At 39.0% G+C, this 15,570-nt stretch overlaps 1 protein-coding gene across 4 annotated transcripts in view; it reads left to right on the top strand.

Moving 5' to 3' along the window:
* Positions 1-15,570, top strand: part of Cadps2 (calcium dependent secretion activator 2) — a 501,414-nt gene that overhangs the window by 459,619 nt on the left and 26,225 nt on the right. For all 4 annotated transcript variants that reach the window (XM_028762525.1, XM_028762526.1, XM_028762523.1 and 1 more), the window contains 2 exons: positions 1,481-1,564; positions 1,671-1,703. In XM_028762525.1, coding sequence (XP_028618358.1) covers positions 1,481-1,564; positions 1,671-1,703 — 117 coding nt within the window. The remainder of the gene's footprint in view (positions 1-1,480; positions 1,565-1,670; positions 1,704-15,570) is intronic.

Here is a 15,570-nt window from a genome sequence, read left to right as displayed (position 1 = left end):
ATATATATATATATATATATATATATATATATATATATATGCTGAATACTTTTATAATATATATTATATATTACACATCATATATTATATATAATAACATTACATTATACATATACATGTATGTATAAAATGTGTATGATGGGGGCAGGCTAGGGATGTAACGCAGATTGGTAGAATGCTTGCTTATCTAGCATGTACAAAGTCTGGTTTTGATCCTCAGCATCAAATAAAGTAGGCATGGTGGTGCGTGCTTATAATCCCAGCATTCAAAAGGTAAAAGCCGAAAGACCAGATGTTAAGAGTTATCCTCAATAACATAGGGAGTTTAAGGCCACAACAGGACATGTAACACCCTGTCACAAAAACCTAGAGAGAAGAGAGGGGGAAAGAGGAGAAAGGAGGGTTTTAAAGAGGAAGGAAGGGAAGGAAGAAAGGAAGGAACAGAGAAGAAGAAAAAGAAAAGTTTTAGAAATATGAAATTTCTCTGAAGTAATGTGGCTACCACTCCTCCTCCTTCCACTCTCCAGCATTAGCACAGAGCTAGTAGAAGAGGTGATATCAGTGTTGGACTGACCCTTGGGAAACAGGGATGATACTTGAGCGTCACAGTTGGAAAGTTTGATAAATGCTTGTTAAAGAATGCCAGCCTTGTTCTAATGTTATAAAACCCCTGAATGCCACACCTCTCTTCTACTGTTCAGTCTTCACTGGTCAGGCTCCTCTGTATATGTAGAAAAACTTGATCTCTAGGCAAGTCATACATGATGGATATTTGATCAGTTTAGTTATCATTGTTTATAAGTGTCTTCATTAAAGTTGAAAACAACTCTTATTTATGGTTTAAATCAGGGGTGTCCAACCTTCTGGGTCCTCTTGGCCATACTTGATGAAGGACTTTCTTGGGCCACATACATGGGTATCTCCCAATCCCTGGGTTCCACGATTTTGTGTGTGTGTTCTTTGTATACCCCAATTAGAACTATCTGGTAAAATCTTGTTAAAGATATTAGAAACAGAGAGAAGGAGAAGGAGAGGGAGGAAGAGAGAGAGACTGATTGATTGTAACTTGACAGTGTCATCTACAATTGACAATTGAGAGTAGCTCAGTTGAAAAAATAAAAGCAATGCTTAAAGTGGGTTTATAGTTTGAGGTTACATTAATCGCTATCCTGGGCCAAATACACAGTAACTATTCTATTCTACACTCTTTTTTTTTTAAAAAAGAAATTAATGTATTATTTTCAACAGTGGGAAAGGATATTGGAGCTTATGTTCAGAATGATAGAATAAACGTTACAAGTTCTCCTGAACTCAGCTGTCAGTTTATTTGGTGGTGATGGTGGTGGTGGTGGTGGTGGTGGTGGTGGTGGTGGTGGTGGTGGTAGTGGTGTGTGTGTTATAAAAAGTTGGTTCACAAATTGTCCTCCCTGCTTGTAGACTATATTCTATATTCTCACACTCACCATGAATTCCACTGCAGTTTGTTTCAGTGTTGGAAGGAGTGCTTTCGAAGCTGTCAAGGTATGATGAAGGCACTTTCTTCTCATCCATTCTGTCCTTCACTGTAAGTATCTCAGTGAGTTCTTTTGTGTTGTCTTTTAACAGTTACCCCACAGTACTCGTGTACCAGTTAAGAATTCTCATAATTATTCTTTTCTTTCCCGTTTAAGGTGAAAGCAGCTGCAAAATATGTGGATGTCCCTGTAAGTATTTTTACATCTGTTTTTCCTCCCCCTTCCATCCATCCACCCTTCCCTTGCTTCTCTTCCCAAGCCCCTCATAATTATGAATCTGTGATGGTTGGCTTCAGTTCTTTAAACCAGTACCATCCCTTGGAGAGTAGTTTCCTTTCATTAAGAAAACACCCCATGATAAAAGCTTGGCAGCAGCATTTCCACAGATCTTACTTTTTCTCCTATAACATGGGAGCTGTCATAAAGTTAGTTCACCATGAGAACTTGATGTTAGAGCTTCAAGGAGAAACTTTACAGCCCTCTGGGATAGGACAGACAATATATACTATATAGAACAGTACTTGGTCTTCTTGATCTTTATATGAAGGTTCTAACTGGTTGCTAGTAACAATTAAAATAGCAATAAAGGTTCAGCTAGCTCCATTTGTAAATACAACGGTAGCAAATCAGTTGTAATGTGTTTAAACATTGAGTTTTTTCGAAGACTTCTTTGGAAATAAAGACCTAATAAACAGTATGACCTATAAATGTATTCAACACTTTAAGATACCAAGAGCAGAAATTATAGAATAAAATAATCCTATAAACCAATTTAGTATAGTATTTTTAAGATGTACTGAATGAACTTGGGCTTTAAATTCTATTACTATCGCAATCAAATATATGAGTTATGGATAATTAAAGCATAGACTGACCTAATTATGATTCTGAGCATATGTTATCCATTTTCACACAATTAGAGTAATGTCCTTAAACCTAGCAAATCGCTAGATATGACTTACCTCCTTGAGGTTCAGCATCCTTGGAGCAGAGCATTGACACGAATGTGATTGGCATGACTGCTGAGACTCCTTGAACAATGGCTGCAGGTGGCTTTTAGTTTTAGAATGCTTACATGCTGCAGCCTGTCACCAGTATGACTGATGTCATAGTTTCTTTTGATTAATTTATTTATTCACTTTATATCTGATCATAGCCCTCTGGCTCTTACCCTCCCAGTTCCATCTTACCACTCCCCTATTCCCTTTACCCCTTCCCCTTCTCCTCAGAAAAGGGGAGTGCAACCCACCCCAGGTACCAACCCACCCTAGCACCTCAAGTGACATCAGAACTGAGTGTATCCTCTCCCACTGAGCAAACAAGCCAGCCCAACTAGGGGAAAAGGAGACAAAGGCATCCCTTGCGCAACAGAGTCTAAGTCAGAGATGACTTAGATGATCCAGAGGGTGACACACATGAAGATCAAGCTGCACATCTATTACATGTGTGTAAGGTGCCTAGGTTCAGATCATGCATGCCCATTTGTATTAGTTCAGCCTCTGTAAGGCCCCATGGACCAAGGTTAGTTGGCTCTGTAGGTTTTCTTGTAGTGTCCTTGACTCCTCTGGCTCCCACAATCCTGCCCCTGACTCTTCTACAAGACTCCCTGAGCTCCTCCTAATGTTTGACTGTGAGTCTCTGCATCTGTTTCCATCAGCTGCTGGAAGAAGTATCTCAGAAGACAGTTATGCTAGGCCCATCTGCAAGCATAACAAAGTATCATTAATAGAAATGGGTTGGCTTTCTTCCATAGGGTAGGTCTCAAGTTGGGCCCATCATTGGTTGACCATTCCCTGAATCTCTGCTCCATCTTTATCTCTGCACATCTTGTAGGCAGGGCTAATTTTGGATCAAGGGTTTTGTGAGTGGCTTGGTGTTCACCTCCCCACTCTGGAATCCCTTCCTGGCTATAGGAGGCGGCCATTTCAGGCTCCATATCCCCTGCTGCTAGAAGTCTCTACTAGGGTCACACCCATATCCTCCCAGGAGCCTAACCCTAAACCCTGTCCAGGGCTCATGCTAGTTCTAGAAATGCCCCTCACTCATTTTCCTTCTCTCTCCCAGCCCCTCAAACCCCCAACCCAGTTCTCCCCATACCTGATCTCCACCCCATTCTCCTCTTTGTCCCCTATCTCATCCACTTCCCTATGTCCATTCACTTCCAATGTCTATTTTATGTCCCCTTCTATATGAGATTCAAGCATCCTCCCTTGGGCTGTCCTTGTAACTTAGCTTCTTTGGATCTGTGAACTGTAGCATAGTTACCTTGTACTTTACAGCTAATGTCCACTTATTAGTGAGTACATATCATTCATGTCTTTCTGAGCCTAGGTTACTTCACCCAAAATGATATTTTCTAGTTTCATCCATTTGCCTGCAAATTTCATGATGTCCTTGTTTTTAATGACTGAGTAGTATCCCATTATGTAAATACACCATATTTTCATTATCCATTCTTCAGCTGAGGGACATCTGGGTTGTTTCCACTTTCTAGCTATTAAAAATTAAACTGCTATGAACATAGTTGATCAAATGTCCTTGTGGTATGATGGAACATCTTTTGTTCCATCAAGTGGTATAGCTGGGTCTTGAGATAGATCTATTCCCATTTTTTTTTTTGAGAACCCAACAAATACACTTCCAAAGTGGTTGTACAAGTTTGCACTCCCACCAGCAATGGAGGTGCATTCCTCTTGCTCTACATCCTCACCAGCACATTCTGAGTTTTTGATCTTATTCTAACATATATAAAGGTAGAATCTCAGAGTCATTTTTATTTGTGTTTTCCTGATGACAAAGAGTATTGAACATTTATTTAAGTGCTTCTTAGCTACTAGAGCATCCTCTGTTGAGAATTCTTTGTTTAGCTCTGTACTCCAGTTTTTAATTGGGTTATTTGGCTTGTTGGTATTTGATTTCTTGAATTCTTTATATATTTTGGATATTAGCCCTCTGTCAGATATAGTGTTAGCGAAGATCTTTTCCTATTTTATAGCTGCCATTTTGTCCTATTAATGGTGTCTTTAGCCTTGTAGAAACTTTTCTGTTCAATTAGATCCCATTTATTAACTGTTGATCTTAGTGCCTGAGCTACTGGTGTTATGTTCAGGAAGTTGGCTCCAGAACCAGTGATTTCAAGGCTGTTCCCTAATTTCTCTTCTATTAGATTTAGTGTGTCCAGTTTTATGTTAAAGTCTTTGATCCACTTGTACAGTGTGATAAATATGGGTCTATTTGCATTCTTCCATATGCACATATCAAGTTATGCCAGCACCATTTGTTGAATATGCTTTCTTTTTTTCATTGTATGGTTTTGACTTCTTTGTCACTTTAAGGTCACTTTCTTATGCTTTGGCTATGATTGGATATCTAAGGCTTGGTGTAGTAGGATAGCTTGGTGCTGATGGTGCTGTGTTCTTCTGGCTCTTATTGTTTGTGTTCTTAAGCTGGCCTTTAGCCATCTGGTTGCCACTGGTGTTGGTTAGATGTCCCTGATGCCAACTGAACTCTTTGGGAAGGCATGCAAAACCTTGGTTCTGACATTGGATCTCAGGGAAGCTGCTCACTTGTGCTTGCTGTGCTCCAGGTGGAACCATGGACCTCCTTGGAAAGGGGGGCAAAGCAGTGAGCCTGTGGATAGAGCTTAGGGGACAGAGCATGGCTCCTCTCTGCTGGCTATGCCCCAGTTGAACTTGGCATGCAAGAATATGGCATGGTGATGTCTAACCTGGGTGTTCCTGCCACTTGTTAGGGTTTCTTTGGAACATTTTACTTACAGAATGACTCTCAAAGAAGGCTTTCCACTCTGTCATTCTTATACTTAGGATCAGTGCTGAAAAATAAATAGGAGTAAATATATGCATAAAGGAGAGAATGGAAAAATTAAGGGAAAGCTTTTATATTTTGTCTCCAGAAGGGCAGGCCTTCATACACATTTGGACTTCATTGGACTACGTAAGCATCTTATTATCTTGTGTTTTTATCTTGAATTTAAATAAAATAGGATATCATAATTATTTGTATCTCTGGAGCTTTTAAAGCTTTCAATTTGACTATGAACTGGATCCTCATTACATCACAAAATCTTAGTTGAGAGAGGCAGAAAGTGCTTAATTAACCCTCCTCAGAGCAAAAAGAACATCCTTTGACATCTTTCTCAAAGATTCTCTGAGCTCTGTTTAGTTATTTCAGTGATTTCAAGCTGACTGTTAGGCAGCCTCCTCTTACGCTTATGGACTGACCTGCATTTCTCTGAATTCTGCCTATTAATCCTAGTTCTGCTGTTCCTTCATCAGGGAAGTCCTTAAAATACTTGTTGTTCTTTATCATGTCTCCTCTCCCCAAGAGCTCCTGTGCTATTTAAATGCGTGTATTATGTGAACAACTCTTATTATTAAAATAAAAAAAACTTAAGTCTTCACTGAAACTACTGATAAGATTGTTTAATGTGTATCAGACCGTGGGATTCTTAATAAAACTGTGCATCCCAAACTTCCATCAGCTCAGAGTCTAGAATAAGAAATATAGACATGCCAAATTAAGCAATGTAATGGTGACCATTCCTAAGCTCCTCAACATACCTATCACTGTCTTAGAAGAATTTCAAGGGTCATGATCACTTCCCAATTAAGTTACTCCTTAAGCATAGTTATCTGTCCCATAGAAGTGTCCTGGTGAGAGGGCCAACTGCCAGTGGATGAATTTTTCCCTCATATCTTGACCTTGTGATTCTATTGCAAATGCCTATTAATTTTAAAATTATGAGGTCCTGCTAGCTATTATTATTGTTTATGCTCATGCTTCAGCAAGTCTATCTGTCTGAACTGGTCTTTTAAGAAAAAATCACAGAAAAAGGGTGATACTGGCCCCATTTTTATAAAAAAATTAACATATCATAGAACCATATACAAAAAAAAAAAGAAGTATGTATCCTTCAAAGGAAAATATAAAAGAAAATATAGAGGACCTTGGGTTTGGTGATGAATATTTAGATAGAACACCAAAAACATAGTCTATGGAAGGAATTGATTAGTTGAAATTTTAAAAGTTGACAATTGGAGGTGGAGAGATGGCTTGCCACTGACCCTAACGTCCTGAATCCAATTGCTAAAACCCACATAGTAGAAGAAAAGAACTGACCCTGCCATGTTGTTCTCTGACATCACATCAACAAACACACACACACACATATACATCTGGTGGCACAATTAATTCATTTGCCTAGGACTTAGTAATGGCTGTTTTAATTCATTTTTTGTGGCCTTGGACAGTTGTATTAACTGTGTGGCCATGGACTTTTATTTACGTGACCTCAGCTTAGTCTTCTATAAAATGAGTGAAGAAGTTATATAATTTGCATTATTCCTATGGTAAGCTTTGAATTCTGAGTATCTGTTTAAGTCCCTCCAAGAAAAAGAGAAAGATATCCCTCAGAGGATGATGATAAGATAAATGCTAGGGGAAAAAAAAATGTATGAAAGAATAATGCCTTCTCACAGTGCTGCCACTTGCTGGAAATTGTTTTTAAAACAAATCAGTAAAAACAGTTTCACGACACAATAAAAATTACCTACAAAATTAAATATTTATATTCTAAAAGGAGGAGTGAGATTCATGCTTCCAAGACCTACTCGCTTGGAAGTACCACACAATTGAGGATGAGTAAGAGAAATTGTTGAGCCAGGAATGGTGGTGCATGTGTTTTATCCCAGCACTCAGAGGCAGAGGCAGGTGGACCAGATGTCTATGAATTCAAGGCAAGCCTGGGCCAGGCAAGTTGCAGAACAGCCAAGGCTGCATATCCCTAGACAGGATAAATGGCTGAGAAAGAGGAGAGAGGGCAAGTCTTTAAATTTTGCAACTTAAGTATTGCATATTATGAGCATAATTTTAGCAGATGCACCTCACCATCCCACCATAGAGCTGTAGAGAGTTTAGTTTGGTGAAGATTTCAGATGGTTTGAAATTTGGAGGGGCTATAAAATAGGTTCTCATGTACACCAGGTTGGTCTGAAATTCATTGTATCTGAGGATTACCTGAAAATCTTAATCCTCATACTCCCTACCTTCCAAGTTCTAAGAATATAGGCATGTAGCACCATACCCAGTTTGCTAGATTTTTTTAAACAAGACCTTGTTATGGTAATAAGCAGTTGAAGTACCTAGAAGAAAGGAACACAGATGTAAGAGTGTCAGCCAGATGTTAAGTGCAGGACCAAGAGGACACTGTTTACATTGGCTTTATAAACTGAGCACTAGGCCCAAACCAAAGCTTGGTAGTGTCAAAGTACTATGTGTACCAAAGTTAACAACAATTTTTAAAATCACCCATCTGGGGTAGGAGAAACCCTGCTGCAGTTAAGAGCATGTATTACTCATGTAGAATATCCAAGTTCAGTTCCCAGCATCCTTGTCTGGTAGCTACCAACTGGCTGTAATCCCAGCTCCAGAGGATCTGATACCTCTGGCCTCCAGTGGCTTCTGCATTCACAGGCACACACCACACACACACACACACACACACACAAACACACACACATTAATTTTTTTAAAAAAAATTTTTATGTCAATCCATGGCATAGGTAAGATGTAGCTAAAAGCACTGTATGTTTTTAGTGTCAGGAAGGGTAACAAGGTAACTTGGTGATTAAAGGTGGCTGGAACCAAGCCTGATGATTTGAATTCAATCTTCAGAATGCAGATGGTGAAAGAGAACCAGCTCCCAAAAGTTGTCCTCTGACCTCCACACATGAATGCACACACCTTTCACATATACACATAAGCACTTGTATACAAAATAAATAAGGTAAGATGGAATAAAATGGAAATTAGAAATGAATGGGAGGCTAGGCTATGCCTTTGTCGATAAAAGCACTCATTTCTCAAGTGTAGGCACTTGGGTTCAGTCCAGATCCCTGGAGCCAACACAAAGCCAGATATGATATAGCTCCTGTCTATAATCACAACATTCCTACAGCAAGATGGTGTCAGAGAGGTAGAAATCCCCAGAAGAATATGGGCTAGCTAGCCTGGCATATCCAACAGCGAACACCAAAAGAGAGACTCTGCCTCAAAGAAGGTCAAAGATGAGAACCAATGCCCACCAATATCCCTGACCTCCTTAGGCGCACCATGGCAAGCAGAAGCCCCAGTCATTCTCAGGAACATACACACATAACAAACATAAAAAGTTAAATAATAAATGAAAACCTTTGTACAGTATCATTTGAAACAATAATGTGGGGTATCTTTTTTTTTAAATCAAGTAGCATGGTTCATTAGGGGAGCCAGACTGCCTGTGCCTGGCTTCTCCCTCCAACACTCAGCTTATAATATCATGTAACCCTGGGCACTAATTTCTTTGTCTATTAAATGAAGATATAATTATACCTCTTACAGGCTTATTGTGGCTAAGTATTTTACAGGCTTCCTAGAGTGCAATTAGTACTCAGTAAATGTTAGTTATTATCATACATTACCATTGATTAGAAAATAACATCTAGTGGCTACATTCTACAAAATCGGCACCCATTGAATATATCTGCATTACTGGGGAGAAATCACATAGGTCACTTTAAAACAACCCACCATTTTACCTTTCCTGTAGAAAGCTGCCATAGTAGTTAAGGGTTCCATCCAAGAAATTTGGAAACAGTAGCTTGTAAGGATAAAAGTGGGGGAGGGAGAGGAATGTGTTCATCCTGAGAGGAGCTGAACATAACAGACAAGATGGCCAGTTCAGTATGAGTGTTCTCTTCAGTAGCTATCCTTTCAAACTCTCTTTATGCTCATTGCCAAATGTGTATAATCTTAAATCTCCCCAAATGGGGAGATGACATAAAGTCTAGCATCCAGTTTAGGTCCCCCCGCCTTGGGCTGCTGTCACTGCCATACCTGTGGCTCTCATTTTTTTCTTTGCTCTGAGGATACTAATGTCATTTCTGTGTCATATTACAGGGCCTTTATGAAGATCCATGTGGTATATTAGCTTGCTTTGTATTTGTAGGGCATATTTGAAATATCTGAGATCAGGGGCAGGGGCAAGATCTTAGTAAACTCTTTACTATGCAAGTATGAATTCCTGAGTTTTTTTCTCCAGAGTTCACATGAAAAACCCATGTACAGTGGCACTAACTCGCCCTGACTGGAAAAAAAGACAGATTGATAGTTCTTGAAAAAGAATATTCCAGAGACTGTCCTTTGGTGTCTACATATAGTAGAACGCTAGTATCCACATGCACTAGAACACACATGCATACACACACACACACATATATATACATATATATGTATATATATATGTGTGTGTATATACATATGTACACACATATATACCAGCAGATACATATAAAACTGTCAGCGTAGTGTTCCATATGTGTGTGTGTATTTATATACATATATTTATATACATATACACATATATGTACATATATATGCATATATGTTTATATAGCACTGACATTATGTTCCTCCCCTTTCACGTATTTGTTTCTGACGGTGTTTATTATTTAGATGAGGTCACCAATACATTCAGTACTTTACAGCAGAAGGAGAGCAAAGCAGGAGTTGGGGAATACCCTTCCCTGGCAGGGCCTGTGTGTTCACCAGGGTATAGAGCAGGGAGCTGTGATGTCCTCTTCACAGGCATAGTGATTCATAAAATCTCAGTGGGACACTCATTCTGCCTTCTTTCCTTGTCATTTCATTTCCAGTCATTATTCACTTTTTTCATTGTAGTTATTGATTTTTAATGCATTTTTATTCTTTGAAATTAAAATATCATTACCTCATTTCCCTTTCCTCCCTCCAACCTCTTTTATATAACCCTCTTTCAAATTCATGGTCTCTTTTTTTATTAAATTGAGTGAGTGTGTGTGTATAGGCATATGTGTGTGTGTGTGTGTGTGTGTGTGTGTATACACATTCCTAAGTATGCATGTGTATGTATGTATACAAACATATATCTGTGTGTATATGTGTGTATGTATATGTGTGTATATATAAAACCCTCTGTGTGTGCATGTGTTCCTAAGTATATAAACTCAACCTGCTCAGTCCATAGGTTACCTGTATGTATAAGATTTCAGAGCTGACCAGTCGATACTGGACGATCAGTTGGTGGGCTCTTCCCTGGGAAAGCTGGTTTCTACAGCCATCAGCATTCCTTGGTTGCTTGTAGTTCTTTGGCTTTTCTACATGGCTGCCTAAATAAGACCTGAATAAGGGCGACACCAGTGAACATGCAAGCACTGGAGGGAAAGAGCTTAGGGTGCCCCAACCGTAGCATTCTTTCAGTATTTTTAAATAACCTTCTCTTGGAAAGGTTTCCTCTAGCAATAAGCCAAAAATGTTGCTCTATAAGCACACACATGCTCAGAACAACTGCTCCTAGCCATGCTGGAATATAGATTGTGTCATTCCTTTAAAAACAAAATGATACAGAGCTTTCATGTGAATGAAACCAGTGTGAGCACTTCCATTACAGCGGCTTTACACATAGCACATCCCAGTGTCCGGGACTCCCAGACTTTGTGGGAGGCTTCTGACACTTACTGACTCCTAGGGAAGCACACAAAAGGCCTTCAGAGCACACACTCTTCAGTAAAAAGGATGTCCTGCCTCAGAAGTCCAGGACTGCCTAAAGTGCACATTCTTAAAATATCTTGTTACGTGCTTCAAGTCTGGAAGAAAATTTTTAAGGTTGTGCCATCCTTAATTCAGATTTTTTTTCTCTATTCATGTGTTTATGGTGTGCGTGTCTCATAAAGGCTTATGTCTCATGCCTTTCACTTTATCAGTGGCAGTGTCAAACCCACTGGGTATTTCATTTACAAAACATACAGGTCATCATATATGAGGACAGCAGTTTCACACATGATTGTGTGTGTGTGTGTGTGTGTGTGTGTGTGTGTGTGTTTTGCTAGAGACCTAACCTAGGGCTTCACATATGTTAATTAGTAGATAACATTTGTCTAACTATTTAAAAAAAAACAGAAAATCTATTTCAAAATCTTGAAAGAAACACATCCCTATAAACTTTGTTATTTAAATTTCATCCCCCTGCCCCCTTCCGTAAGCTAGTCCTCTCTCTACAGATAAACATAATACTTAAGTTGGCATCAATCTAGTTTGAAGGGTTTGACTCTGTTCCTTTTGGCTTTCTACATAGGTGCAATATAATTGTGCTACTTCATAACACAAGTAAATTATATTTTTTAAAATGATATCATCGTGGGAATACTTAACTATTTGTTGTCTTAAAATTTTGAGAACATATATTCAAAACTAATTGCTTTTGAATGCTGTCGAATGTTTTTGACTGAAATACAATACAAAAATTGATGTGTAAATGCCAAAATAATGAAATACATAAACTGTTAAAAGCTGTTTAAAAAAAAAACAATTACCAAGACAGTTATATCTCCCCTATTCATCAGTTTTTAAGTTACTATTCACCCTTGCCTGCCTGAGCTGGGCTACAAAAGTCTCCTGCTGTACTTTCAGATTCCAAAGCTAAGCTTACATCTCCTGCCTTTCACTTTGTCAGTGGTAGTATCGAACCCAATGTGGGTATTTCATTTACAAAACATACAAATCATCATCCACGAGGATAGCAGTCTCACAAATGATCGTTTCTCTTAAGCAAGGCTTATGTTGGATTCTTTTTAGGATCTGAGAAGTACGCTATTAAAGTAAGTCAATTACATTGTGCCTTCTAGTTAATCTTTCAAGACAGGAAAGGTACATTTGAAAATGTGTCTCGCTGTTAAACCGACACCCATCGTGACAGTGTTTGCATAGGGTATCGTTAACCTCCAGTGGAAGGTTAAGCAGCTTCTTCTACATGTAAACCTGTCACTGTGAAAAATGACTGCCATGTCATACCTACCTACCCATGAATGGGGAAGTGAATGCTAGCACCTGTGGGATTAGCCGGAGCAGCAGGAAGTAAGAGCGTTTGCAGCATATAATTAGCAAGGAATTTTTTTCTCTCTCCTTTTAAGTGGTATGTTCCTCTTGCTGGGTTAACTAGTAATTAATGCTTGGAAAAAAAGTGCAGGAGAATGCAGCCTAACTCATTCACTCACTGATATATATTCAGCTACTTATGCAGCCAATGTCAGGAGAACCCCATTTCCCCTCTATGAATACGGATTTCTTTATGCTCATGAAGGAATCTTTTATAACTTAACGTCCCTTTACTATATAGCTTTCTTGGCCAAAATTTGCCTTTCCTGATCAGAAGATTAGTTTAGGAATTCTTCTTTATGTTTGGAGAAACTACCCTAATAAGCAAGGTGGGGAAGTGTATGTAGTAAACTGAAGATTTAAATTGGAAATATAGAAAAAATAATAATTTTATATTCCTAAATTATACTTAATAGAGTGCTCACCATGTGGTTTTTAATTGTTATTTTCTCATATTCATTAAGGAAGCTTTAATTTAATTACCAATAGAGGAAAGATTTCTAAACATAGCTCTGTAGGATACAATATTCTTGATAAAAAGGTGTACGGGCTCATTAGCACTGAAGTTTCACAGGGTACTCTTCTGGTGGAATCTGAAGGCACACCTGCTTGTTCGAGAATTTGGAGCTCCCTCCTCCTCCTCCTCCTCCTCCTCCTCCTCCTCCTCCTCCTCCTCCTCCTCAACAGGGCAGATGCAAACATTCATTTCATCTATGTTCCAAACCATACACAAACAGCTACCACCAGAGTGCTTAGCTTGCAGGCTTGTTAAAGCATTAACTCATAAGATACACAGTTAATGGTGTGTCTAGAGGCAGTGACTTCTCAAATGTGTAAATTCCAGTGCCACGTAACAAAAACCTTGGCACAAAGGAGCCCTGAGCCAGCGATAATGTCTTCTATCCAAACACATTTGTTACTGAAGGTAGAAACTGTTTAAAAGGAAAATTGCATCTTTTTCTGCAATTTATCAGAGATAATTACCCTTCGTACACCAAATGAAGGATAAAGTGTTTTAAGGAACTATAACTCTAATTGGAACGTGTCACCAGGTGTTGCAGTTACACTCTTTCTTGTGTATATTCTTTTAATGATTATAGTCTCATGCCACAAACTGCATGAACATATATTCACTAGGTGTGAAATTCCCATATGTCACAGTTTCGAGACTAGGTAAACAGCGCCAAGATAGAGGCAGGAGTAATGCTAATGAGGCGTGTTAAGAAGTCTAGGCCTTATTTTCCAAGCAAGTACATCTTAATTTGCCAAAAGAGAAGAAAATGCGGTTTCGAAAGTGCAAACTTGGACGAGCTTTTCTCCACACACCTACAAAGTTGTGGAACTCCTTTCAGAGTTCAGACTGGAGCACTCCGTTGCTGGAGTCTGCCAGTGAGGGACCGAAATCTAGAATTCTTTTATGTTTGAGCTGCAGAGTGCTTGCCGGTTTGGGGTGATGAAAGATAAACTCTTCCTGGACGGTGTTTTATGAAGTTCAAGAACACAGGAATGTCTATGAAAGTAAACAGGCCAGCCACTACTCCCCGTTCTACCTGGCCGTAACTTGCTTTCCAGTGAGTCTGCCTGGGGAGTGACTGATTGGATTAAACTTCTAAGCATCGTTTTCTTTTGTGAGGTGGAAATTAAAAGGGGGTGAGGGGTTTGGGTAGGAAGACATGATGCATACAAGGCAAGTCTCCCTTTCAGATCAAGTGTAGCCAGCTTTGCTTGGTGCCTTGCTATTTTGGGTGTCCTAGCTTCTTGTTTGCAGGCACCTGCATGAAACTCAGGTCCTGAGCTCCCTCAGTAATAAGTGAAGGAAACTGGCCTCCTGTCACTTTCATTCCGTGGCAGCATGCCTCCTGAAGGTTCTCATTTTCAGTGTTTTGACAAAGTTTGAGAAGCACTGAGGAAAATACTTACCATATGGGTCATCTGCCTCTGTGGAACCCACAACTGGTAATCTCTGAGCAAATGGCCCGCACCTCTTCACTTGAAAAACTGGTGTATAAACTTCACTTCCCCAAAATAAAAGCAACTTACATTTTTGGTCATTATCCTTGTGGTTGTTTATACTTTCAAACATTTGTTATGAGGATTATACAGAAAAACGAGGAATGGGTTTGTTCAGTCGTCTCTACCAGGTTGACCATGTATTGCCTACATTGTATATAGATGCTCTTAAAGGGGATGCTTGTGAGAACTTTTGTATAAGTAGTTATTTTAGATTGTAACGTAATTTAGTTATATCAGGGTTCCACTGTAAAAACTCCTGAGTTTTTGTTCTTCGTACTTTAAGGTGAATTTATGTTATCAGGAATGGAGGTATAGCCCAATTGAAAGAATGTTTGCCTAGCATGCACAAAACCCTGTATTCCATTCCCAGTACCTCAGAACCTGGCATGATGGTACATAATGCTAGTTCTAGCACTTGGGAAATGGAAACAGAGAGGACCAGAAATCAGAAGTAATTCTCAACTCCACAGCTGATTCAAGACCCCCTGGGACATAGGAGACCCTGCCTCAAACAAGCAAACAAAACAGTTGTTTTTAAGCACAGAAAAAAATAACCTGATTGCCACAACCTTTGACCTGATTTTCTATCAGTGTTCACTACTGTACATGAGGCTATTAGTAAAGGCTGTTAAAGCACATCCTATGTCCGTGAGACCGTGTAAGCTTAACTTATCTGACTTGGCCATCAGTTCTACTGTTATGTTCTTACTAATGTTATACACTAATGAAATAATTCAATGCAGGCTGAGTCAACCTCAGATGTGAGTGATGTAAATAATGTTTTCCATCAGTCACCCTAGCATATGTAACTTGAGAAAGACCTAAGGATAAGTTGAGAAGGAAATCTCTTTGGCAGCCATGAAGACTTGATCCTCAACCTATTTTTTTTTTAAGTCTGTAGCAAGAAGGAATAATGCTAACAACCCTGCCCCTTCTAACAGGAGAAAATACTAAATGCTAGGTAATTTAGCTAGTTCATCTCTTTGGTCCTACATCAGAGACAAATTTATTAATATCCTCACTGAACTTCTGTAATATAATAAATCTATAAAAGAGTATTTGAAAATTAATGAAT

This window comes from Grammomys surdaster, unplaced genomic scaffold (genome assembly GCF_004785775.1).
Source record: "Grammomys surdaster isolate TR1022 unplaced genomic scaffold, NIH_TR_1.0 134, whole genome shotgun sequence".
NCBI classification, from domain to species: domain Eukaryota; kingdom Metazoa; phylum Chordata; class Mammalia; order Rodentia; family Muridae; genus Grammomys; species Grammomys surdaster.
This window is presented reverse-complemented; position numbering and strand designations above follow the sequence as displayed.